The sequence below is a fragment of the Enhydra lutris genome, unplaced genomic scaffold, assembly GCF_002288905.1.
Source record: "Enhydra lutris kenyoni isolate GAN:26980312 unplaced genomic scaffold, ASM228890v2 scaffoldscaffold69, whole genome shotgun sequence".
NCBI classification, from domain to species: domain Eukaryota; kingdom Metazoa; phylum Chordata; class Mammalia; order Carnivora; family Mustelidae; genus Enhydra; species Enhydra lutris.
This window is the reverse complement of record NW_019154153.1, coordinates 5,549,563-5,577,371: the sequence shown is the minus strand read 5'-3', so window position 1 is coordinate 5,577,371 and position 27,809 is coordinate 5,549,563. Positions and strand designations below refer to the sequence as shown.

At 38.4% G+C, this 27,809-nt stretch overlaps 1 protein-coding gene across 3 annotated transcripts; it reads right to left on the bottom strand.

Annotated features, from left to right (window-relative positions):
- Positions 1-1,250: 1,250 nt before the first annotated feature.
- LOC111159775 (RAD51 associated protein 1) lies at positions 1,251-27,809 on the bottom strand. 3 transcript variants are annotated; one of them, XM_022522376.1, is made up of 10 exons: positions 27,676-27,765; positions 24,988-25,037; positions 21,272-21,413; positions 18,945-18,998; positions 18,201-18,310; positions 16,732-16,818; positions 16,071-16,220; positions 8,391-8,555; positions 4,561-4,710; positions 1,251-2,101 (listed from the first exon to the last, which is right to left on the bottom strand). In XM_022522376.1, exons 1-10 carry the CDS (start codon positions 27,690-27,692, stop codon positions 1,965-1,967), a joined length of 1,062 nt encoding a protein of 353 aa, XP_022378084.1. In that variant the 5' UTR covers positions 27,693-27,765; the 3' UTR covers positions 1,251-1,964. The 3 variants fall into 3 exon arrangements, with proteins under 3 accessions (XP_022378084.1, XP_022378083.1, XP_022378085.1); XM_022522375.1 differs by lacking the exon at positions 18,945-18,998 and having other exon boundaries at positions 4,561-4,713; positions 27,676-27,809; XM_022522377.1 differs by lacking the exon at positions 18,945-18,998.

Below are 27,809 nucleotides of genomic sequence, written 5' to 3'. Positions count from 1 at the left end.
CTCCACGGGGAGCCTGCTTCTCCCTCTGCCTCTGCCTGCCACTCTGCCTGCCTGTGCGCTCTCTCTCACTCTAACAAACAAATAAAATTAAAAAACAAAACAAACAACAACAACAAAACAAGAGTTGGATGCTTAACCAACTGAGCCACACAGGTGCCCCCAAACTTACTTGGAATAACACAGAGGAAACAGGTTCATCAGGCTGGTGCCAGATGATTAATCAGTGATATCAGTACCGAATACAGGGTAGGCTCTTAACAAATATTTACTGTTAAACTGTACCATATAAAGCACCTTAATACCTTATAACTAAATACATGTTTTAAGAAGGGGATGCAGTGGGGTAGGAGAGGTGGTAAATGACAATATAAAAATAAACACAAGAAAAAAAAACATACAAGCAATAAGCAAATGCTCGCTTTATTTTTTTAAGATTTTATTTATTTATTTGAGAGAGAAACAGAGCATGAGCAGGGGGGAGGGGCAGAGGGAGAGGGAGAAGCAGACTCTCTGCTGCGCAAGGATTCCCAACAAAGAGCTCGACCCCAGGACCCTGAGATCATGACCTGAGCCGAAGGCGGATGTTGACTGAGGCGTGCACGTGCCCCTGCAAATGCTCACCTTAATTATAATCCTAAATTCCTTATTTTCACATTAACAGATGTTTCTATAAACCAAGGAAAAAACAGAACTAATAATATTATACATGTTTTAATGGTTGACATGATTTTAAAGGTTTTATTTATTTATCCATTTGAGAGAGAGCAAGAGAAAGAGAGAGAGAACTTGAAGAGTGGGGGAGGAGCAGAGGCGGAGGGAGAGGGAAAGAATCTCGAGAGATTCCATGCTCAGGGCAGAGCTCAATCCCATGACCCCGAGATCATGACTGAGCTGAAACTGATAGTCAGATGCTTAACCATCTGAGCCACCCAGGTGCCCCTAATGGTTAACATGATTTGAAGAGTCTTTATTAAAAAGTGATCAGCAGCTGGTTGAAATTCTCACCATAAAATGTAAAATATCTGTAACTATTTTTATTTATAACAAATTCACATCTAAGCTTCCTGAAGAGCTGTATCATCTGTCATATAGATGTGTCATAATAGGGATGACTAATTACTTGGCCACCCTCTATAGCACTGGCTTAACATGAAGTGATGATTCTAAGAAACAGCCCCCCCACCTTATAGTTACAACAAAAAGACTTAACTTTTTTTTTTTTTTTGCGCAAAACATTCATTTAATCATGAAATGTAGACAATCAGAGATAGACGGATGTAACGGTATCAAGGAAAAGAGCACACCGAGACTCTTCCACTTTTATTACAGGTTTTGACAATGAGAGCTTCATAAAATCTCATGTAATTCTGTTGGCTATACAATAAACATCTACTTCTTAGTAGGAGACATATGCCACATTACAGCAACCAATTTAATGTGTAAAATAATTCTGAATTCTTACTATAAAAATATTGGCTAAAATATGAAACATCTTTGCAGTAAAACTGATCAGGTAACTTAAGATTTCAGAAATGTCTCCTGGGAAAAATGGGAATGTTTCCTTTCGCCAGATAAATTCTCAACAGTGAAACTTAAGGTGCCATAAATTAGACAAAGCTAGAAAGCAACATCATTTTACTAGAAAAGAGCAGTATGCAACATAGACTTCCTCCTTGTCGAAGGGACAATCACTTAATGACAATGCCTTATTATAAACACAGGAAAAAGAGAATACATTCTTCAGGAGGAAATGACACCACAAGATAATTCTTATAAACAATTTTCTTCTTGAAGTCTTGAACAGCTTCAGAGAACATCTTCACAAAATAGGCAGAGGCAATTCACATGACATTAAAAGATTCCTTTATATTATGACACACCTTCCTTAAATAGAAACACAATTCAAATAGAAACACATTGTAAAACTATGATTCTCTTAATCAAACATTTGTTTACTGCCACACTCAGCTATGAGCGGCGTTTGGATGCAAAGGTTTAACTCGTGCTAATCTGGACAAGCCAAGGCGGAGACTCTGATTTGGAGACTTAACAGACACCCCTGCCAGTGGGCTCCTGTTGCTGTTGCTGCTTCCAGAAGTCGCTAAAAGAAAACATATCACCTGATGCTCAGTATGTTTGCAATCTCTTAACAATGATCAACTTATAAAACAGAAGATGCAAAAAATAAAAAAAAAGTAGGTATGGAATACTGTGGTATACAAGTTCTATCAAGTTATAAACAATATCAAAAGAATCAACACTATTAAAGGGCAGAAAGAATACAGCACTGCCTATTTTCAAACATGCTCAGAAAGCAAGATAATAACACCAAAACTTTATGTACAAAAGCTGAAACAGGTAAGTTGGAAGCAACTAATACTGGTTATAAAGACACGAAGAAATGCATGAAGTTATAATTTCTAAAGTAGCAGAAAAATCCAATGCATTTTTGAAAATGCTGCAATTCTTACAAATACTCCTTGAATCTATTTTTTCAAATACTATTGTAAACATGACGGATATTCTTTTTATTTATTTATACTAGTTCATTTAAGTGACATGATACAGCATTTGTCCTTCTCTGAGTGGGGGTGGGAGTAGATGGTGAAATAGATTAGGGGGATAAAGGGTTCAGAGACACAAACTTCCAGTTATGAAATAAATAAATCATGGAGATGAAAAGTCCAGCATAGGGAATATAGTCAATAACAGTGTAACACCGTTGCATGGGGACAGGTGGGGACTATGCTTATCATGGTGAGCACTGAGTAGTGTGTGCAACTGTTGAGTCAATATGTGCCTTCTATTTCACAAGATGAAAGGTAGTAATTAAGAGACATTAAGTAACCATGCAGTCTCAGACTGCAATCTTTTTTTTAGTAACGCTTTTTATTTAATATTTCAAGTTTTTATTTAAATTCTAATAACATATAATGTAATACTAGTCTCAGGAGTAGAATTGAGGGATTCATCACTTACATATAACACCCAGTGCTGCTCACAATAAGTGCCCTCCTTAGTGCCCATCACCCATTACCCCTCCCCGACCCCCGTCTCCCCTCCAGCAACCTGCAGTTTGTTCTCTATAGTTTAGAGTCTCTTATGGGAGAAATCAGAGGGGGAGAAGAACCATGAGAGACTATGGACTTTGGGAAAAAGGAAAGGAAGAGGGGTGGGAGGATGGGTGAGTTCAGTGATGGGTACTAAGGAGGGCATGGATGGCATGGAGCACTGGGTGTTATTCACAAACAATGAATCATGGGACACTATATCAAAAGCTAATGATGACTAATGATGACTAACATAACACAATAAAAAAAAAGAAAAGAAAAAATAAATAAAATAAATTTAGAAAGAGTCTCTAATGTTTCCTTCCTCTCTTTTTTTTCCCCTTCCCCTGTGTTCTTCTGTTTTGTTTCTTAAATTCCACATATGAGTGAGATCATATGGTATTTGTCTTTTACTGATTTATTTTGCCTAGCATAATACCCTCTAGTTCCATCTAAATGGCAAGATTTCATTCTTTTGGATGGTTGAGTAATATTCCATTTCATATATATACTACATCTTCTTTATCCATTCATCAGTTAATGGGTATCTGGGCTCTTTCTGTAATTTGGCTATTGTTGATAACGCTGCTATAAACATGAGGGAGCAATACAAAAATACTGACTCAGACTGAAATCTGTCTATTAATACCTAGTCATCAGGGGGTGATGACTGTGGACCAATCAAGAAATGTAAGTGAAAAGATATGAGTAGATTTGGAGTGTCTTAGAGAAGGAGAGGGGAAAAATGAGGATAGATAAAAGACCAGAAAATGGACACAGACAGGCTCTGACAGAAGACGACACACACAGTGTTTAAGGAAGAAAAATGGTATCTGTTTCCCTGGACTAGAGGGTGCATGTGGTTGGGGGAGAGAAAGTGGATATAGGACTACTTAGGAAGCCACAGGTAGTTTGGGCATAAACTGGACAGGGCCTGGACTAGGTTTTTGGTAATGCCAAGATAAATGAAGGTCAAAGAATTCTTGAAGAATCAGTGAGACTTGGTTATAGAGCAAAAAAAAACCAACCAAACAAACAAACAAAAAAACCAAAACAAATAAACCAAAGAGAAGTCAAGTCTGCAAGGGCATTTGTTAAATGCTGGAAGACCATGTACAGGTCCTGAGGCTTCAGTCAGACTGTGACCAGCGGGTCTTGAGCAAAAAGATTTGTTACCAAAAATAAATATCAGGAATGTTAAATGTTAACAATCTTTGACACTGTAAATCCACCACTAGGAATTTGTCCTAAGAAAATAATCAAGGATGTGCCCACAGATTTCTAAAAATAAGGATGTTTGTGCTTATTACCTTATTTATGATGCTGAGAAAATAATAAATAATCTCAATGCTCAGTATAAGGGAATGACATATGATGAATAAATGCAGTAATTAAAAACCTTGGTTTTGAAAAGTATGTAACAATATGGTGTGACACTTAAAACTAGAGGAAAAAATCAGCCAGTGATAATTTTCCAAGCCCCTGCCCTTGATCAAGAAATATGCCATACCTGGTGGGACCCACTTAGGTTTTCTGCTTTCAGCTGAAGGGCTGCGTATTTGTAATGGTTTCCTAGTGGCCTCTGAAGGAAGAGAAACCTTTTTTGGTGAAGGCTGAGATTCTGATTTCACAGCAGCTGGAGCAGAGTCTCTTGAAGTCACTTCTTTAAAAAAAAAATAAATAAATAAATAAAATATATACATATACACATATATATGGAACGAGAGAGAGAAAGTAATGAGCACTGGGTGTTATACACAACCGAGGAATCACTGAACTCTAACTTCAAAACCAATAATGGACTCTGTGTTAATTAACTGAATTTAAATAAAATAAAATTTAAAAAATATAAACATATAAAAGTTTTGCACAGAGGAAGATTAAATCTAGCATGTAGATATAAAAATTATTAAGTTACATAAACTTATAAAAATTAAAAAGGCAATATCATAAATTTGGAAAACGCTTACATTCACCGAGAGCCTGAGAATAGTCATCTCTTATGAGCATTTGTAGGCGAGGCAGTATGGTACCCACACCACATACATTACTTTTAACTCTCTGAGCAATTCTGATACAGATATTCCTATCCCCTCTATCAGATAAGGGGGAGAGCCCAAGCAATCTGCCTGTAGTCTGGTAGCTGATTAAGTACCTGAGCCAGGATTAGGAACAAGGTCCACCTCCCAAGTCTATATGTGCAGCCAGGACATACCAGTGTCTCATCAGTACGTGTCAATGAGACGATACATTAGGCTCTAGGGTTACAAAGAGTATAGCTCAGGGATCTTGTTCCCAAGGAACTTAGACTCTAATAGAGTGCAGTCACTAGACTCTAGTAAGAAGGGGAAAAAAAGCAATGAGATGTGTATTGCGCAGTGTGATGAGACAGAAGACAACTCTAGAGGTATGCACAGTAGGAGGGAACCTACGATCTATGTATGTATGTGTATAGGTTTAACAGGTCACAGGGAGGTTGTCTGAGGATAGTTTGAGCCAGATCAAGGCTGCAAAGTAAAGAGAGGAAAGTTTTCTAGGCAGAGGGAGAAGAGCATGCAAAGCTGGAGAATGCAGCCGGTTCTAGGAGAGCTGCCGGCTCAGGATGGCTAGATAAGAGCAGGAAGGTCAAGGATAGGAAGGTGAGAGACGGACAGGGTGCACATCACTGACGCAGAGTTTTGCATACCACGGAAGGAGTCTGGTTAGTCACAATCAGGTACTGATTTTTCTCAGGAAAACCTGTGTTCTGAATACATCTCTCTGATGGTAGGGTAAGACAAGCAGACCACTTAGAAGGCTCTTAAGGTACTCTAGGGTAGGGGTGATGAGGGCCTGAACCAGGGGTGAATGGAGGAAAGAACAACAGATTGGAGATCTTCTAAGAATTAGATGGGGGCAGGTGGTGATGGAGACAAAGAAATAATCATGACTTGCAAGTTCCTGTCATGGGCACACTGCCTGATGGTGTCATTTACCCAGAGAATAAGCACAAGAATGGGACTAGGTTTTGGTTTTTTTTTTGGAGGGATGTGCTGGAAATGAAGGGAGGAGGAGAGGTGAAATATAAACTCACTTTTAGATAATGCTTACTATGACATGATTTAAGGGATACCTAAATGCATATGAATACGTAAATTTTCATTATATACTCTTCTTAATGTTAACATCTAGTCCCTAGATGAACACTATCCAACAGAAGTTTTTCTGCTACGATGGAAATTCTGTGCTGTCCATGTGATAACCACTAGCCACATGTTGTTATTAAGCACTTGAAATAAATGTGGTTAGCAAATCCATGGAAGTGACTTTCAAAGTTTATTTAACTTTAATTAAATCTAATATAGCTGCATGTGGCCAGTGACTATCATATTGGACAGCACAGCTCTAGAGATTTTCTCTATCAAGGGAAAAACTGTAGCATGTGCCTGAATAAAGACTCTCAAAAGTTACTCAATACCTTATTAATGGGGCTAGAAATATAATCCTTCTTTGCTGATTCCTAATCCCATTATTTAGCAGGTAAATTTTACTTCTAATATTACATATTAAACTTCCTTGTGAAGCAACATGCTTTAAGGTGTATAGAAGACTTGAAATGGTAAATTCCAATGTGGAAACTGACATTTTATTTGTGTGTCTTAGTGAGGAAGTATAAACAAATGTCCAAAGGAAATATAAAATATGTTCATGTTGTTAATGACTTTTTCATATCTGTTTGTGGCTGGCAGAAGAATGGCCCCAAAGACGTCCATATTGCAAATGCCAGGGCACAGCAAAGGGGCTTAGCAGATGGCACTGAGTTAAGGATCTTGAGATGGGGGGTTTGTCTTGAATTATCTGGATGGCCCAAAGTACGCACAACGTCCTTGTAAGTGAAAGTGAAAAGCAGGAGAAAGACAGAGAGAATCAGTGATGTGATGTGAGAAAGTCCCTGCCTTTGCTGGTTTGAAGGTGAAAGTGGACCATCAGTCAAAGAATGCAGGTGGCCTCTAGATGCTCCAAAAGGCAGAAAAAGGAAAATTTCCCCCAGAGTCTCCAAAAAGGAACACAGTCCTGCCTATAGCTTGATTTTAGTGCAGTGAGAACCACTCTGAACTTGTGGCCTACAGAATTATAAGTTAATAAATTTGTGGTTTTAAGCCACTATGTTTGTGGTAATTTTTCATGGCAGCACTCAGAAACTAATACACTACTTTCTCTCTAAAACCCTCTGTGCCTAAAATCTACTTTCTCAAAACCAGATGACTTTGTCAATTTAAAAGGACACTAACTGGGATGCCTGGGTGGCTCAGTCGGTTAAGCGTCTGCCTTTGGCTCAGGTCATGATCTCAGGGTCCTGGGATCCAGCCCCACATCTGGCTCTCTGCTCAGCAGGGAGTCTGCTTCTCCCTCTCCCTCTGCCCCTCTGGCCCCCAGCTCGTGCTCTCTCTCTCTCTCTTAAATAAATAAAATCTTTAAAAAAAATAAAAAGACACTAATTAGAACCTCATTAATTCAAAATATAGTGGAGGGAGGAATATGCCTCAATCAGTATTTAGTTGTCATTTCTTAGTAAGTACTCAGCACCATGCTATTTTAGTGAAAGCAGCTCCCACGACTAATAGGGGGAGTCCAAATAATGGAAATTTTAGTTTCAAAGAACTAAGACATAAAAATATATATCAATAAGGAAAGAAAAATCAGGTTAATGTAGGTTATATTTTACAATAATCTATCATATATTATGAATTCAAGAATATCCTGTCTTCTTTTACATAAGAAACAGGTATTCCGTGCTCAAGTTGTCATAAATTCCAAGTTTTATTATAAAAATGGTTTCTAACGTAATTTGTTTTGAAAAACCAAAGAAGCCCTAAACATGTGGCAAAAGGGTTCTCAAATCAAAGACTAAGGTAAGCATGAAAGCAAGAAATGAGAATCATGCAAACTTCCCTGTTCATTGTCTGGTCCAGACAATTCATGGTCCAGTGGCTAGAGCTTGGGCTCTAAATGGATAAAACTGGGTGCAAATTCCAGCTCCTCGAATAATTATTCGTAAGAATTTCAACAAGTTATTGAACGTGAGCCTCAGTTTTCTCACCATAAAATGCAGGTAACCCTAGCTGTCTAGGGTGGTCATCAGTGCCACAGGAGGGGAATTCTAGTTAAGAGCTCCATAGGTAGTGGGGCTTAGAACTCTCGTCTGCTTTTCTCCCTTCCCCGCCCCCCTTCCTCCTATGTACCTTAGTTAGAAGTGAACACTGGCAAAAAGTTAAAAAAAAAAGGCAGAGAGAAGAAAAACACATTAAATAAACCGAACATATTTCCTTTATAAAATTAAGTATTTTGCACTAAGCTTACCCAAAGTATCACATCTGGATTTAGGCTTCTTCTCCTTTTTCTCAACTGGGGATTTTACCTTCACTTCTTTCTTTTTAATTTCTTTCGCTTTATTTTTTCCCATGGTGAAATCTTCGTCATTGTCTTCACTCTCACTAAAATCAGAGTCGTCCTCAGACTCTTCACCTAAAACAGAGGATTACACACCGATCTTTGTTCTAAAAAGTGAGGCTTCCATGTGTACCTGAAACTAATGTAACACCGTATGTCAATTCACTTCAATTTTAAAACAAAGTGAGGTTTCTATTGCCTTGACTTTACTGCCTTTGCACTAAATTCTTGGGCAGCTCGCACTCTGCTGTGCATGGCAGGACTGAGAGCATGGTTGCCTGGGTTGGAATCCTGGCCCCTCTGCTTACAGAGGGCCTCAGATAGTCTTCTCACTTCACTGTGCTTAGGTTTCCTATGTATAAAATGAGGACCATCATAAAGCCTACATCAGAGGGCTGTTGTGCAGATTAAATGAGTTAATAAAGGTAGAGCGTTTAGAATAACATTTGGCAAACAACAAGGAAAACAGAACTGTTTGTTCTTATTATTATCATTATAATTTTCCATCAGTTATCTTTACTTTCAATTTTTCCAATTTAATTTGGTAACTTAAGAAGAATGGTAGGGCATGATATTATATTAGCAACTCCTTCAAAACAAGGACCTTGATGGTAATAATAACAGTATACTTTTTAAAATCACATTTTAAATCAACATTCTAGAATAAAAACCCAGTGGGAATCGAGAAGAGACTAAATGTACCACAACATCTTAACTGATAATCCTATGTAAGATTTCATTTGGGACAAACCTCTCATTTCCCACAAGCTCTTCTCTGTATTGTATGGGATGATACAAGCCAGAGAGGTGATAGGTTAACTAGCTACAGCTGCTCTAGAAATCAACATTTTTCACAGAGCTGGAACAAATAATCCTAAAATTTGTATGGAACCAGTAAAGACCTCGAAGAGCCAAAGGAATGTTGAAAAAGAAAACCAAAGTTGGTGGCATCACAATTCCAGACTCAGAGCTAATAAAGAGCTAATAAAGCTCTATTACAAAGCTGTAATCATCAAGACAGTGCGGTACTGGCACAAAAACAGATACATAGATCAGTGGAACAGAATAGAGAGCCCAGAAATGGACCCTCAATTCTATGGTCAACTAATCTTCAACAAAGCAGGAAAGAATATCCAATGGAAAAAAGACAGTCTCTTGAACAAATAGTGGTGGGAACATTGGACAACCACATGCAGAGGAATGAAACTGGACCATTTTCTTACATCACATACAAAAATAAACTCAAAATGGATGAAAGACCTAAATGTGAGACAGGAATCCATCAAAATCCTAGAAGAAAAGACAGGCAGCAACCTCTGTGACCTTGGCTGCAGTAACTTCTTGCTAGACATGTCTCCTAAGGCAAGAGGAACAAAAACAAAAATGAACTCTTGGGGCTTCATCAAGATAAAAAGCTTCTGCACAACAAAGGAAACAGTCGACAAAACCAAAAGACAACCTACAGAATGGGAGAAGATATTTGCAAATATCTTATCAGATAAAAGGCTAGTATCCAAGATCTATAAAGAACTTTATTAAACTCGACACTCAAAAAACAAAAAATCATGTCAAGAAATGGGCAGAAGACATGAACAGACATTTCTCCAAAGAAGACATACATATGGTTAATAGACACATGAAAAAATGCTTACCATCACTCATCATCAAGGAAATACAAATCAAAACCACAATGAGATACCACCTCATGCCAGTCAGAATGGCTAAAATTAACAAGTCAGGAAACAACAAGTGTTAGCAAGGGCGCAGAGAAAGGGGAACCCTCTTACACTGCTGGTGGGAATGCAAGCTGGTGAGCCACTTTAGTTCTTCTAGAAGCTAAAAACAGAGCTACCCCATGACCCAGCATTGCACTATTAGGTGTTTATTCAAAGGATACAAACATAGTGATCTGAAGGAGCACCTGCATCTCAATGTTTATGGCACCAATGTCCACAACAGCCAAACTACAGAAAAAGCCCAGATGTCCATCGACAGAGGAATTACTCAGCCATCAAAAAATGAAATCTTGCCATTTGCAATGATGTGGATGGAACTAGAGGGTATTTGCTAAGCCAAATAAGTCCATCAGAGAAAGACAATTATCAATCTTACTCATATGTGGAACTTATGAAACAAAACAGAGGATCTTAGGGGAAGGGAGGGAAAAATAAAATAAGACAAAATCAGAGAGGGAGAAAAACCACGAGAGACTCTTAACTCTAAGAAAAAACTGAGGTTTGCTGGAGGGGAAGGGGATTGAAGGGATGGGGTATCTGGGTGATGGACATTAAAGAGGGCACATGATGTAATGAGCACTGAAACTAATAATATGGGATATGTTAATTAATTGAATTTAAATAAAATTAAATTAAAAAGAAAAAAGAGTATCTGATAGTTAAGCAATGATTCTTCTGTTCTGGGGAAGGCCAGGGGAGGGGAGTCAGAACATCATGTCTTATAAATAATAAATTCTGAATACTAAGTGTAAATAAGTAGTAGTACTGTATTTATAAAAACTTCCTTACATTTTCTATATTATAAAATAGTACATACTTATTGCAGGAAATATAGAGCACACCAAAGAAATATCAAGGCAAGGGGTGCCTGGGTGGCTGGGTGGCTCAGTCGTTAAGTGTCTGTCTTTGGCTTAGGTCACCATCCTGGGGTCCTGGGATCGAGTTCCGCCTTGGGCTCCCTGCTTGCTGGTCTGCTTCTCCCTCTCCCACTCCCCCTGCTTGTGTTCTGTCTCTAGCTAAGTCTCTCCTGGTCAAATAAATAAATCTTAAAAAAAAAAAAAAAAAAAGAAATATCAAGGCAAAAGAAAATCTACTCCTAACCTTGCCACTCAGAGATAACCACTGTTATGCTCACTGTATATAATACTTACCTATCTGTAGGAAATAATATTTTATATAAAAAATAACTCACATAAACATTCCCAGCATATACAGCAATAGACAATAATAAACTACTGCTCAGACTCAATATTCATCAATACTTTCCTACATTTGATTCATCTCTCTCTTGTCTTCTCTTCCCCTCCCTGCTCGGAGTATGTCAAAATAAATCCGAGACATCAGGTCATTACACTTCTAGATACTTCTGAGTATGTCTCTGAAAAATGGGCTTTTTTTTTTTAACACAACAATGTCATTATCATATCTTAGAGTATCAACAATAATTTCTTGGTATCGTCTTCTACACAGTCAATATTAATCACTTTTAAAAAGAGCAGTATCCCTTCCCTTTTCACCCCAATGCCTCTGAGTTGTTGAAGTAACCAGGTCAGATGTTCTAGAACTTCCAACATTCCAGATTTGTCTGTTTTCTTCCTCATGGTATCATTTAGCTTACTCTGTGAGTAGGAATTTTCTCAAGGCTCAATTAGAATGAGGCTCACCTTATTTTTTTTTCCTAAGTGATCACTTCATGAGTGATGCTCTGTACTCCGTATTGTATCAGTTCACAAAGCACATAACATCTGTCCTACTCTTAGTTGGCTCAGCTGCCCAAACTCTCATTGTGAAGGTCCTCATCAGCCCTCCATTGATGGTCTTTGCCTAAATTAACATCTTTATGATCTTCAAATTGCGATTTCCTTATTCTGTCTTTCCACACAAATAAAAACTTAAACCCAAAACAGGTATGAGAGTAATCAACCCACATACTCGCATAATGATTACTGGGTTACATAGAAGTAGCCGTATAATACCAGCAGACCACATGGAGGCTGCTAGAAATAGTACTTTGTAAAATCAAATAATTATTTCTGGAGTTCCGAAAGGATCTAGGTGGGGAGGGCAAGTAGTGGAGTTTCTCCAAAATTTCAAAATACAGACTCTAGGAGGACAAAACGTCCTATATATCCAACAGTATTGTAGTGCATGTATTCTTTTCTTGGCTCGAGAGGATAAATGGTAGGAGCTGGCTAAACTCCATCAAACTTTTCTAAAGATGGGGTCCAACTGATCATCGTCAGGCAACAAAGAAAGTAGTTTAAATAATTTGGTGGTGGGAAGACAGAGCTCCCAGAATCCCAAGTCATTAAAATTCCATATTGGCAAATCTGACAGGCCCAAACAGTGGGGTTATGGATTCTGTGAATCTTCAGATGCCCTTAAGAGAAGTCTTATGTTCTCTCCAATTTTCATTTTTCTTTCTCTACGGAAGGTCACAATGATCCTTCTCTTCTCATCTAGGGTGAGTCAGTGCAGGGGGAAGTTCTGACATGTCCCCTCAAGAAAAGGCTCCCGCTCAAAAATAACTTGAGGTTGTCTGAAACAGTTACACACTCAAGTGCACTAAGCAGTCACCTCTGAGGGGACTGGAGAGTTGTCAGTCACCACTGGCTTAGGGTGAAAGAAAATAAATTGATTGTACTGCTCCCCAAAGTACACTAAACATGAAGAGGAACAGGTTTATCCTTCAATTTTAAAGGTAAAGCAGGCTTGGCTGGGATAGCTTAAGGAAGCTTACATAGCCAGATGATAGGATAAGGCTTTTGCATCCTCAGGTAGGGAACAGAAAAAGTTAGAGAGACAAGGAGAAAATTCTGTCTAAAGTTTAGTTTGTATAACCATGGCACAGGCCGGCAGGCAGTTATCACCACAGCTAATGAGCCAGCAACCTCCAAGAGAAGGACTCTTTCTCAGGGTGGACCACAGGGCATTTTATAGGGAGAACAGCCGTACTGTTAGTTTGGTGGAAACCAAAATAATGTAACCGGCGGGGGTGGGTGGGGTGGGGACAAACCAGCTCTCAAAGAGCTGGACAAGTAGCAGTCATTTTAGTCCACAGATTATGCTAGATAAGGGATAATTCTTAGAATCTAAGAATGTATACTACTATATAAACACTTAGCATTATTTTCTCCCATTGTCCTAACCAGTCTCATATCTAAAGATTTGGACATCCCATTTATTGACAAATCAGTTATCACAATAGCTTCCTGTTGTGACTACTGTCCTAGTTATAATGATAATGGCCCTAATAATCAGATTTCACAATAAGATCACCATATGACAACCACATTTCCCTCCCAACAGCTAACAGGTCTTGAATCCGTCCAAAGGAAGGGAGAATAATTTTCAGTTAGAAATATTTCTTGCAGTCCTCATATCCAGCATAACCCCAGAAGCACGCATTTCAGTAAATGTTTTCTTTCCTATTTTTGGAGTTTTCTATATCCTAAATCACCATTTGACTATACAGAACTTGAAATTAAATCTATTCCTCTCACAGAACTATGGCTCATATTTCATCTCAAAAATATTTGCTTACGCAAAACTAAACAAGAAAAACAACCTAAAACCAAGCTAGTTACTTCTTAAAAATGATTATTATCTTCTTTTAAAAAATTTTCTAATTGTGGTTAAAAAAAACCATATTAATATAAAATTTACCATCTTAATCCTCTTAACGTGTAGAGTTCAGTAATGTTGAATATATTCACATTGTTGTGCAACAGATCTCTGGAACTTTTTCATTTTGCAAAACTGAAACTGTACCCATTAAACAACTCCCATTCCTGCCTCTCCCCCATCTCTGCTAACCACCATTCTATTTTGTTTCTATGAATCTGACTGTTTTAGATACCTCTTCTAAGTGGACACAGTATTTGTCTTCTGTGACTGGCTTATTTCACTTAGCATAAAGTCCTTAAGGTCCATCCAAATTGTAGCACATGACAGGATTTCCTTCCTTTTCAAGGCTGAATACCCCACTGTGAGACCACATGGTGTTTATCCATTAATCCGCTGATAAACATTTGGGTTGCTTTCATCTCTTAGCTATCATGAAGAATGTTGCTATAAATACGGGTATGCTAAAATCTGAGACCCTGCTTTCAATTCTTTTGGGATACATACCCAGAAGTGGGATTGCTAGACCATATGATAACTTATATTTTTAATTTCTTGAGGAACTGCCATCCTGTTTTTCCCAGCGAAAATCCCACTACCAGTGCACGAGGGTCCTGATTTCTCCACATCTTCACCAACACTTGTTATTTTCTGGCTTTTGACATTCTGATGGGTGTGAGATGACAGCTCACTGTGATTTTGATTTGTATTTCCCTAATGATACCGATATTGGGCATCTTTTCATATGCTTTTTGGTCATTTGTGTATTATTTTAGAGATTTTTAACTACTTTTAAAGGCATACAAGCAACTATAAAGTCACTACCCAAATTACAATTTCAATAAAAACTTATTTTTATAAAAGGATTTGAGAGATTATCTGAAATTCAAATGCAAATAACACAATATTTCTCTTTCTAAGTCCCTATCATGCCTGAAACATAATCCACATAAACCCAGCCAACAAAGCAAGTGATTTCATTTCCACAGAGAAAGCAAACATTTGAACCATTAGTAAATAATTCAATAATCTGAACCATTATTAAAGACAAATTCATTTCACTGGCATGCTAGGTAGACTTGCAATTCATAACTTTAAACTTGTTTATGGATTGTTCTGACAAGCGTGCCTCAGATAACGGCAACGACATTCTAGAAGTGCTATGATTATCACCCTGAAAAAGCGTTTAAACTGACAGGGGTTATTTTTATCATTTGGGGCTTTTTCGTATTCAGTAACCTTAAGTTGGGAAGCATTCAGCCCGTGCTCTCCTCTGCTGTTTCTCCAGGGTGTTTTTTTCACTGGCTCCTGCTTTCAGATGTTCCACTTATGTCTGTGTTTCTCCAAGTAGGACCCCAAGACCGCCTGCTTCGGTATGACCCGGGTCATGTAAAACGGCTCTACACTACCTTCCTCTTCTTCAGGGCTCTTCTATGATGACACTGGATACATTCTACATTTCAGTATTGTCTGTGTTCCCTCGTTTGAATTTAAACTCCTTAAGGGAGCTCTGGTTTTTGTTGTTGTTGTTCACTGCTATATTCCTAGTGTCCAGAATATGATGCACAGAACAGATACTCAAAGATTTCAGAATGCGGATGAACAAAATCATTTGTCAAGAGCGTGTTAAAATCTGTCAAACTATATCACCTGATTTGGCAAAAATTTATGGATTTATTCATTTTAAGTTTCAATTAATATACCATGATGTCCTGTCATGGTTACTATGCTTCTCATCTGCCCTAATTTCTGAATGAGTCTGAGACCTGTCACAATAAAATACAGGTTTCATCTCACTTCAACCCCAAAATGTCATGAATTTCCACTACCTACAGAAAAAAGTCTACAGGTCTCAGAGTGGGCCTGAGACCCTCCATGATCCTGTGCCCACCTGCCCCTTTAGCCTCTTCTGTAACAGTCTCTCCCGCAGGCTCACTGACTTCTTATATGGGTGCTTATCTATGCCACTGTTTATGCCTTTCTGTCAGTCAGGAATGCTATTTTGCCCTGATATTTTGCCTAAATGCTACTCATTTTTCAAGGCACAACTAAAAGGTCACCTCCACATAAAGCTTTCTCCCCAAATGGCAGAGCTGAATTTGACTGTCCTGTTTGTTCTCAAGTTTGCACATATCAAACATTTAGCACAGTGCCTCACATATATTAATGGTCTCTAAGAACTTTTGACTGAATTTCCATAGGCTTAATTTTGAGGTAGTATGTAACTCACCAGTTGCAGAGTCCGGTTCAGAGTCATTAGCACTGTCGCCATCACTGCCTTCCAAAAGAATCTTCCTCTGTTGCACCACAGCTTTTGATGCTGCTTTTCTTTTCCCTTGAGCACCGTGCAAATCCTCTTCCTCAGTAATCTTATCCAAATCTTCAGGAGAGGTGTAAAAACCAACGGGAAACTTTTTGTCACAGATAATATTGAAAGAACTGCAGGACAGACTTCTATCACATCTATTGTTTTTACGTGCCCTGCTCCGTCCCTCCGCTGCTTCTGAGAGATCACAGAGTCCGACCTGGGTCAATCCCAGTACATCAGTCTCCTGACGAGAGAGTCCAGTTTAAGGATACGTGCGAGACTCAACTGAGGAGGCTTTCCCCCAAAAAACGGTAAAAACTGGAGCCCCTTTCTTCCGTGGTCAACAGTTATCGGCTAGAATCCGGGGGTCGTCAAGGCCCTCCCCCAGGGAAGAAAAGGCAAATGGGTTTGTAGTAAGAGGGAAGAAAACTAAAACACGAAGCAACAAAGGAGAAGAGGAGAAGGGAACCTTGACAAATTTAAAGATCTTGGTTCTAGCTACGGTGGCAGTGTTTAAATAAAAGTCAGAAAAATAGCAATGTTGATAGAAAAAGTAAATATTATTATTAATATCAAAACTTACCTAAATAATCACTGGCCACACTGCAATTGGAGATATGGGGAGACTTAGTCACTGTTCTGATTCCGCTGCTGCCGCATTTTTCAGTGCCTAAAGACAAGGAAGAAGGAAAAAGATACAGATGCACCTTAACCAGCCAAGGAGCAGAAAGAGGAAAATTGGTGCTCTGATGTAAAAGTCCCCAGATACAGAGAAATGATCCAAACTCAGAACACAGTGATTTACCTTGGAAAGGTTAGCATATGGTTAGGAGTTTGGGCTCTGAAATCACACAGACTTAGACTTCTGTTTAAATTCAGGCTCTATCACTTACATTGGCTGTACAACCACGGGAAAGTTGCTTATCCTCTCTAAGACTTAATGTCGTCATCTATAGCATGGAGATAAAAAAAAACAGTGTGTGGAATAATTGGATTTATTGTGGGTGATTAAACGCCAATCACATGTAGGAATTTTTTACTGTAGTGCCTAGCACATAGGAAACAGTCAATAAATATTAGCCATCATTTCCGCGTAGGCAGATACATGTTCTTACTAACAGAACCTCTTCAATCATTGTAATAGCCTTAAAATGATCTAAAGTATTTCAAGAGGACTTTCAGTCATGATAATTGGTACTATTAAATCCCATTGCTATAAAGTGCATTCATCTATGAGAAGTGGTACTTCCAAGGAAATCCTGCCATGTATTCTACTCTCTCTTACAGAAGAGAGATGAATTTCATTTTCTCAATTTTTGGATATAAGATAATTCTATTTTTACATTTCTTCAATTTCCTGATTACTAAATGGCTTCCTAATCAACAGATTCTCAATAACTTCCAAACTGGAGGCAATATTGATCTATACCCCTAAATAAGCTAATGAACTAAAAATATCCTCCAGCATAAGTTAAGCCAAACAACTTCATCCAAAAAGCATTTTAACAGTTTGACTATCTTTTCCAGGAATAATGATTTCTACCTCTCCAGAATATCAGTATTGCTATCTGCTGCACAGTTGCCAGAAAAATCCAAGGAGAAAAACCCAAAGAGATCCACAAGTCACACATCTCTTATGTCCACTGAGCTTGCTAACCAAACTAGTATCTTTAACCGCTGTAAAAAATAAAAATTACCACCAACAGGTCATGTTTAACTGATTTGAATTTTGAGAGAAAACAGGCAGATTGTTAGGACTGTATAGACCAATTCATTTGATCAAGAGGTTAAACATCCACTGTAAACAAAAATGTAACTTGAACACCCAAGCTCATAGTCCATGACCGCAAGCTGACAGTGAGTGTGAAGCAGAGATGTGTGTGTGCACGGAGATTTACACATCAGAATAAACAGCCGGATCTAACTGGGCCCTCTACAAACTGCTCCATTTGTTGTCCCAGGCATTAACATTTTATTCTTTCCTCTGTGAAATGGGAAATGATGACAGAAACAAAAAGGTTATAAAGATAAATACATGGAAAATGAAGTTACTTTTATCTTGAGCCTCTTCTACATCAGTGGTGACTGTTGGAAGTTCCTTCACTGATAAAGCTAGTGCGACTTCTAAGTCTCGCTGGTAGAGCTTGTCATCTAAAGCCATCCTAAAGTGGACACACAAATAAAAATGAGTTTTTAAAAACATTAATCTCAACCAAACAGCAAAATCTGCGATTTTCCTGAATTACTATTTAAGAGCTGCCAATCTCACAAAAATGTTTTTAAACAGTAATCATAATCATAACTGACAACACTGCTAATATGTAGTAATGTCATATTACATCTAGCACAAGAGACTGAAAAGAGGAGCAGCAAGCGCCCTTGTAAGTACTGCTTCCTTTCTGTGTAATGTCAGTCCTAACTACCCACTCCAAGCACCTGCTCAACCTAGAATAAAGACTTGGCTCAAAAGTCCACTTAGAAATCTTCCTTGACCTCACTCACACTTCCTTTAGATGAGCATTATAGCTCTTATATTAAACTGGTTTTTCTTAAAGATTTTATTTATTTATTTGATAGAGAGATCACAAGTAGACAGAGAAGCAGGCAGAAAAAGAGGGGGAAGCAGGCTCCCCACTGAGCAGAAAGCCCAATGCGGGGCTCGATCCCAGGACCCTGAGATCATGACCTGAGCCGAAGGCAGAGGCTTAACCCACTGAGCCACCCTGGCATCCCTTAAACTGATTTTTAACATCTGTTTCTCCCAATCTCAGTTTTAACAACTATGTCACCAAGTACTTACTATGTATGAGGCACGCACTAGATAGAATACTAAAAGTACCCTCAAGGAGTCTGCAATTAATGAGGAGGGTAGGGAAATAAGACATACTAATAATTATCCTATACATGCAGATTATTGTATCTCCTATTCAAGGTGGTTCAAAGTGCTATGATATGTAAGAAAAGAACTCAAAAATTAAAAAAAAAAAAAGTTACATAAAAGATGAAATACTGAGGGGCGCCTGGGTGGCTCAGTGGGTTAAAACCTCTGCCTTCGGCTCAGGTCATGATCTCAGGGTCCTGGGATCGAGCCCCGCTTCGGGCTCTCTGCTCAGCAGGGAGCCTGCTTCCCCCTCTCTCTCTGCCTGCCTCTCTGCCTACTTGTGATCTCTGTCAAATAAATAAATAAAATATTAAAAAAAAAAAAAGATGAAATACTGAGATGTACCTTGAGGGATTTATTATTTTTTTAAAAACAAGTTTTATTGAGATATAACTCACATAGTATAAAACTTACCCTTTTAAAGTGTACAATTCAGCAGTTTTTAGTACGTTCAGAGTTAAGAAACCATCACTGCTATCTAATTCCAGAGCATTTTCATCACCCCAAAAAGAAACCCTACATCCATTAGCAGTCACTCCCTGCTTAGCCCTCCCCAGCATCTGGCAACCACTAATCTACCTTCTCTTTCTACGGACTCACCTATTCTAGACATTTCACATCAGTGGAATCATACATGTGACTTTCATGGCTGGCTTCTTTTGCTCCGCATGTTTTCAAGGTTCATCCATGTTGTAGCATATATCAGGACTTATTTTTATTGCTGAATGGTATTCCATTGGGTGCAGAGACCATATTTTATTTATCCATTCACCAGCTGGTAGACATTTGGATTGCTTCCATTTTTTGGCTATCATGAATAATGCCGTGAACCTTCGTCATGTCCAAGTTTTTGTGTGAGTATGTATATGTTTTCATTCCTCCTGGGTATATACTTTGGCCGGGTTATAAAATAACTCTGTATTTAACATTTGGAGGAACTGCTATCTCTGCTTTTCAATGTGGCTGCACCATTTTACATTCCCAGCAACAATGTGTGAGAGTTCCAATTTCTCCACATCCTCTTTAACAGTGGTTTCTGTCTGTGTTTTTGATTATGGCCATCCCAATGGGTGCGAGTACTGCCTCACCACAGTTTTGATTTGCTCTTCCCCAATGGCTAAGAAAGTCAGGCATCTTTTATGTGCTTATTAGCCATTTGTAGAACTTCTTTGGAAAAATGTCTACTCAAATCCTTTGCCCATTTTGTAAATTGGGTTATTAGTCTTTTCACTGTAGAGTTGTAAAAGTTCTATATATATTCTGAATACAAATCCCCCATCAATTATATGACTGGAAAATATTCTCGTCCATTTGTAGGTTATTTTCTTCACTGTATTTAAAATGTAGTACAAGAGGACGCCTGGGTGGCTCAGTTGGTTAAGCAGCTGCCTTCGGCTCAGGTCATGATCCCAGTGTCCTAGGATTGAGTCCCACATCGGGCTCCTTGTTCAGCGGGGAGCCTGCTTCTCTCTCTGTCTCTGCCTGCCTTTCTGTCTGCCTGTGCTCTCTCTCTCTCTCTCTGACAAATAAATAAATAAAACCTTTAAAAAAAAATGTAGTACAAGCAGCTCAAAAACAAAAATGAATTTTAAAAAAGAAAGAAGAAAAAGAACGTGGAGTAAATTTCTCTTTGTTAATCAACTTTTCTCACACTTGCAGCAGTGAACCATATCATGCCCTACCTTCCATTTGTTAATACTCCCCCTCAGCCCATCTCTTCTCCATTCTACAGGTTTGGGGCTTCTCGGGACTTGCTTCCGTCATTCTCTCTTCTCTTTTGGTACTAACTAATGGAAATCCAGAATTCATCTACAAACTATAGGAACTTCTCAGCGCTGGGCAACTCTCAACAATATAAAGAGAAAATATCTTCTATCTACAGAAAAATACATTGTTCAATTTTTATAAAATTATCCTTACAAATGTAATTTTTAACAAAGTAGCCTTATAAGACTTGAGGACTTTAGAGACAGGTACAGAGTCCTACCAAAGTAGCTGTAACTCCTAAATGTTGTAATTATGATTGTCTTAATACTTAAATGAGCATTTCCTTACATGTTTGTGAATTTCTAAGGCAGAAAGTCAGAAGGGGATGAATGTTACATCCCTGTTCTCCTACACCCACTAAATAAAATAATACCTACGACTCTGCTCAAGTAATAATTTAAACCAAGAGTTTGAATCTCTCTCTCTCTTAAATGAACACAGCTAATGTATATTTACTCTATGTCTTACCTCTCACCTTTTTTTAGGTGTTTTCTCTTGTAGTGGGATATCTTCTTTCTGGAGATTCTTCAGCTTAGGTTTCCTTGTTTCTAGTTTCAACTCCTCCGGTGTTGTTCTGGGTTTCTTATTTAAAGGTGCGGTTGCAGAAACAAAGTCATCTATTTATGTGTGAGTCAAAAATAAACGTCTATGAAATTGCTTTTCGTAAGTAAGAAATAAAAACATTTTCTGAGCAGTTGAAATTCATTACAGTGTGCATTCAAGTTTTAAACATTAAGAAAATTGTTTAACTGCCACAACGTAAAAAGTATTGTTGGCGTATTATTTACCTTTATTATCATTCATGCTTTCAACTTTGTTTTAGTGGCATTTATTTTTAAATTACCAGGCTAGCAAAAACTGATAAAGTTTCAGTGACATTCAACATAAAATTGTTGCTATAGCTTTTACACTCATGCGTGACACACATGTGCATAGCCTCTGACACATGCAGTCTTAATTGCAGCATTAGTATTAATACATGTTGTCTCTTTCAAGCTTCCCCGAGTAGGAATATGATAACTTGTGGCTTGCCCCCCACCTCCACTATGTCTAGAACACAACTGGCAATTTATAAAAATCTACTGACCTATTGATGACAGTAATAAAAAGCTACAAGTTAGAGTCTCTACTATTTTCTTCCAAGTCTTAGACACACTTATAGTCGAGCCCAAAGCAAAAAAACAGGTTCCTTCAAATCTCAGGATTACTAAAACATTTGACTCACAGAAAGCTCTGGTGGTCTGAGAAATACAAAACCTACTTCGAAGTATAATGTAATCTAACTGAATGTTTCTCACACTTTCTGACCAAAATTCTCTTAATAGCAGAGACAAAAAAATATGTCAAAATCACATATAGGGTATAGCTTACTCCTAACCTTTCTTCCAGGTCTTTTTTTTTTTTCTTCCAAGTTTTTATTTACACTCCTGTTAGTTAACATACAGTGTAATATTAATTTATTAGAATTTAGCAATTCAACACTTATAACCAACACCCAGCACTCATCACAAGTGGTGCCCTCCTTAATCCCCATCACCTATTTCCCCCATCCTCCACCCACCCCTACTCTGGTAACCATCAGTTTGTTCTCTATAGTTAATAGTGTATTTCTTGGTTTGACTCTCTTCCACACTGCCCCCTGACATTTTCATCTGTTTTGTTTCTTAAATTCCACATATGAGTGAGATCATACAGTATTTGTCTTTCTCTGACTTATTTAACTTAGCATCATACATTTTAGCTTTATCCATGTCGTTGCATATTAGGAAGATTTCATTCTTCTTTATGGCTGAAAAATATATGACCCAGCAATTGCACTAGTAGGTATTTATCCAAAGACTACAAAAAAATACTAATTCAAAGAGATACATGCAGCCTGATGTTTATAGCAGCATTATTTTTTGAAATTTAATTTTAATTTTCAGTGTTCCATAATTCATTGTTTATGCACCACACCCAGTGCTCCATGCAATACGTGCCCTCCTTAATACCCACCACCGGGCTCACCCAATCCCCCACCTCTTCCCCTCCAAAACCCTCAGTTTGTTTCTCTGAGTCCACAGTCTCTCATGGTTTGTCTCCCCCTCCAATTTCCCCCAACTCACTTCTCCTCTCCATCTCCCAATATCCTCCCATATTATTCCTTATGATCCTCAAGTAAGTGAAACCATATGATAATTGACTCTCTCTGCTTGACTTATTTCACTCAGCATAATCTCTTCCAGTCCCGTCCATGCAAAAGCTGGGTATTCATCCTTTCTGATGGAGGCATTATACTCCATAGTATATATGGACCACATCTTCTTTATCCATTTGTCTGTTGAAGGGCATCTTGATTCTTTACACAGTTTGATGACTGTGGCCATTGCTGCTATGAACATTGGGGTACAGATGGCCCTTCTTTTCACTACATCTGTACCTTTGGGGTAAATACTGCTATGAATATTGGGATACAGATGGCCCTTCTTTTCACCACATCTGTACCTTTGGGGTAAATACCCAGTAGTGCAATTCCAAGGTCATAGGGTAGCTCTATTTTTAATTTCTTAAGGAATCTCCACACTGTTTTCCAAAGTGGTTGCACCAACTTCCATTCCCACCAACAGTGTAAGAGGGTTCCCCTTTCTCCACATCCTCTCCAACACTTGTTGTTTACTGTCTTGTTAGTTTTGGTCATTCTGTGTAAGGTGGTATCTCAATGTGGTTTTGATTTGAATCTTCCTGATGGCTAGTGATGATGAACATTTTTCATGTGTCTGTTAGCCATCTGTATGTCTTCTTTGGAGAAGTGTCTGTTCATGTCTTCTGACCATTTTTTGACATGATTATCTGTTTTGTGCGTGTTGAATTTGAGGAGTTCTTTATAGATCTTGGATATCAACCCTTTGTAGTGTCATTTGCGAATATCTTCTCCCATTTCGTCAGTTGCCTCTTTGTTTTGTTGACTGTTTCCTTCGCTGTACAGAAGCTTTTAATCTTAAAGTCCCAAAAGTTCATTTTCACTTTTGTTTCCTTTGCCTTTGGAGACATGTCTCGAAAGAAGTTGCTGTGGCCGATGTCGAAGAGGTTATTGCCTACGTTCTCCTCTAGGATTTTGATAAGATTCCTGCCTCACGTTGAGGTCTTTTATCCATTTCAAGTTTATCTTTGTGTGTGGTTGTAAGAGAATGGTCGAGTTTCATTCTTCCATACGTAGCTGTCCAATTTTCCCAGCCCCATTTATTGAAGAGACTATCTTTTTTCCACTGGATTTTTTTTTCTGCTTTGTCAAAGATTATTTGACCATAGAATTACAGGTCCATATCTGGACTCTCTACTCTGTCCCACTGGTCTATGTGTCTGTTTTTGTGCCAGTACCATGCTGTCTTGGTAATCACAGGTTTGTAGTAAAGCTTAAAATCAGGCAACACGATGTCCCCAGTTTTGTTTTTCTTTTCCAACATTTCCTTAGCAATTCAGGGTCTCTTCTGGTTCCATACAAATTTTAGGATTGTTTTTCCAGGTATTTGAAAAATGCCGGTAGAATTTTGATCAGGATGGCATTGAAAGTATAGATTGCTCTAGGCAGTATGCACATTTTCACAATGTTTATTCTTCTGATCCATGAGCATGGAATGCTCTTCCATCTTTCTGTGTCTTTTTCAATTTCTTTCATGAGTGTTTTGTAGTTCTTCGAGTACAGATTCTTTACCTCTTTGGTTAGGTTTATTCCCAGGTATCTTATGGTTCTTGGTAACAGCATTATTTACAATAGCCAAATTATGGAAAGAGCCTGAATGTCCACTGACTGATGAATAGATAAAGAATATGTGGTATATAAGATTTTATTTATTGTACCATTAATGGGGATTTCACATTATATTCTGTAACACATTTGTGTTTTAATAGACAATGTGTTTCTTCTTAGGGAAAGGGACAAGAGGAGACAAACCCCACTATGAGAAACATGAACCTAGAATAGTTTAGATCTAAAAAGCCATCTCACCTGGCCTTGTTCATTTATCACTTACCTACATAATTCTTGTCAGTGTAATTATCAGCATAATCATCCCAAATGCTTAGAACATCATTTTTACAGCCCTAACTCATATACGCCTGGACAATATGTTCAATGTTAGAGTTCTAGGTTATATAAATTCTGAGAAAATAAATTTCCAAATTTTTAAAGCAAAAATATGAATCTCCACTTACCATCGCTGTCAGAATTCTCAAACTGTGAGTAATTGATTGGTTTCTTATGCCTATGACCAAGAGAGAAATTTAATTACACAAATGCCAATTTCCCACCTCCAATCCTTAAGACCACTGAGTAAAGGAAAATGTGTTTTGACTCTCTTAAGAATACTTAAACTTGAAACACGAGTTGGATTTTACAGTTGGAACTTAGCATTAGCTGAAATAATTACAACTATACTTGATATCTCTGATAAGGAAAATATGTATTCAGATAACCATCAAAGTAAAAATAATCAATATCATTAACACAATTTACATATTGTTTAATTGCTCTGGGGCACTTATAAGTTCCTGTTACATGTATGTTAGTTTTATCTGTGCATTCTGTCTCCTTATTAGATTATAAACTTGACACTGAAAGCTATTGTCTCCCTTTTTTAAATCTCCCCACAATACTAAATAATGTTCTTTATGCACTGGACAATGAAACAATGGTGAGTGACTTGTACCTGCCACCTGAAACAAATCTTTCTACTACTTTAGAGAGCCATTAGAAGAAAGTGATATTCAAAGTGGAAAAAAATGAACTCACTTTCTTCCCCCTTCCCCTAGGCACTAAATAAAACAGCATTGTGGTTTTCTTGTCTATCTTCTGCCAAATACAAGTGTGAATAACCTAGTAGGCCAGTTCCTTCAAACAAAATTGTGTTCTATGAAAAAAGAGGTCAGTTCAGCTCCCAACTCAATCTCACAAGTGCTTTCCCTGAAGACAATCACTGTAGAAGTAGTTTATGTTGTACATATGTAACTGTGTCACTCTCCTACTCTTTGAAGTTAAAGAATTTGAAAGCTGAATAAAATACGAAAACCCCTTTAGTAACTCTGAAGACTGAATAATAGTAAAATATAATAAAACCTCTTAATAAAAGAAATACGGTCAACAGTTGAGCTATAATATGAAAATTCTTACTGTTTCATCAAACACAGTCTTAAGTGAAACTGGCATTTTCTCTCTCTCTCTTTTTTTTTTTTTTTGTACTCTGAATGTGCAGCAGTAATGAATACAAAGATATTTGTAGAGTTTGGTGCCACTGTCTTAATTTGTGCTGAGGCTCCAGCAGTTATGCCACCACTGCAGTGCAAATGACAGAACGATGAATAAAGCGAGCGATGTCTTGGGATTACTATGAAAATAGTTTTGACCTCATGGACCTCCTTACAGGGTTTCAGAGAACCCTAGGGGTCTGTAGACAGTACTTTGACAACTGATATTCCAGACAAGAGGATTATGTCTTTGCTATTTGGGTGTTTAAATCCATTTCAGATTTCGTGAGCTCAAAAACGGAACTCCTGATCCCCCATACTCAAAGCTGTTCCCTTTCCTAGTCTTCCCTACCTTGATTAGTACAAGGATCATCCATTCAAGTAGCTCAGGCCAAAAATACTGTGAAATCATCTTTGATTCTTTTTTCCCCTTACCTCTACATTCACTTCACCAACAAGTTCTGTCAGCAATATCTCCAAAATATATCCCAAATTTATCTGCCCCATTCCATGTCCACTGGTAATACCCTACTCCAAACCACTATCCAATGATATGATGGTTTCCCTGTCCCCATTCTGGTCACCCCATCTTCCATTTTTCTCCACCAGGAGCCAGTGAATTTTATAAAGCCAAAATTAGATTTCCTTGTTCTACTTAAAACTCTCCATTGGCTTCCCATTCTACATAGAATAAAATCTAAACTCCTTTCTAGAGCCTACAAGGTCCTACCTACTCTGGCTCCTACCTATTTCTCTGACCTAATCTACAATTCTCTCCACTGCTTGCTAATGCTACAGCTTTAGGGGCCTTCTTTCTGTCCCTAAACATAGTCAAGTTCAGGGCCTTGGCTCTTGTCCCCGCTACCTGGACTGTCCCAGATTTTCACTGGCTCTCTCATTCTCATCATTCATGTCTCAGATCATGTATCATCTCTGCAGAGAGGTGCATCCTAACTACACTATTTAAAATAAGTTTTTCCTGCTCACTCTCCATCACTTTGCGGTATTGATTTGTGGTCTCCTAACCTTACCCCTTGACTGGAATGTAACCTCCCACAATCAGTACAGTATACCAGTAAACTCTCTGAATGAGTGCCTGACTCTAGGCCTCCATAGCACTCCACTGTGGTTAAGAAGGGGAATAGTTTCAAACAGTATGATGGAAAGCACAGAGGATCTAGAGCCAGAAGATTAAGGTTTGAGTGTTACCCTGCCACTCACTAGCTGTGACTCAGCTAAATTGTCCTTTATGCCTAGGAGTTTAAATCCATAAAAACGGGGATATCTAAACTGTTAGTTATATCAAAGAATTGTAGTGATGAAAAAATGAAAAAACACGCAAGCAGGAGCTAGGTGAAATGTAAAGCGCTGTTCCAACGCTAACATAACCAGGGCTTATTTGAATGGGTGGGTAAAAGAATCCGCAATAGCTGCGAAGGGAGGCAAAGAGAAGGAAAAAGTTAGCATGCTAGGATACTTCTACGGATTGGGGGACTCTCAGTGGACACTGGACAGCTTCCCAGAAACCGTCCATCCCAGCCCGCCGTCGCTACCCGCCGTCCTATTTGGCCCTTTCCCCTCAATCGTGTGTAGACGAAGTTGCCTACAGCGTCTTCCTGCTTTTTCTCCCCATCGCCGCCGCTGTCACGAACTACTCACCTCACAGGCCGCACCATGGCCCCCTCCTAGGCTGAAAATTCGCAGCTTTCAAGTTTTTGTTGGCAGCAGCGGCGGTTTCAATTCCCGCCCAAAACCAGACACCGGAGCTCCCCGCCCCCTGCCACCAGCCCTCC

What these genes read in the sequence shown, in the direction of transcription:
- LOC111159775 (XM_022522376.1), bottom strand. An exon ending in ATCCAGATGTGATACTTTGG is followed by an intron (nt 4,711 to 8,390) that starts GTAAGCTTAGTG and finishes TTTTTAAAGAAG; the next exon opens with TGACTTCAAGAGACTCTGCT. An exon ending in ACCTAAGTGGGTCCCACCAG is followed by an intron (nt 2,102 to 4,560) that starts GTATGGCATATT and finishes GTTTTCTTTTAG; the next exon opens with CGACTTCTGGAAGCAGCAAC.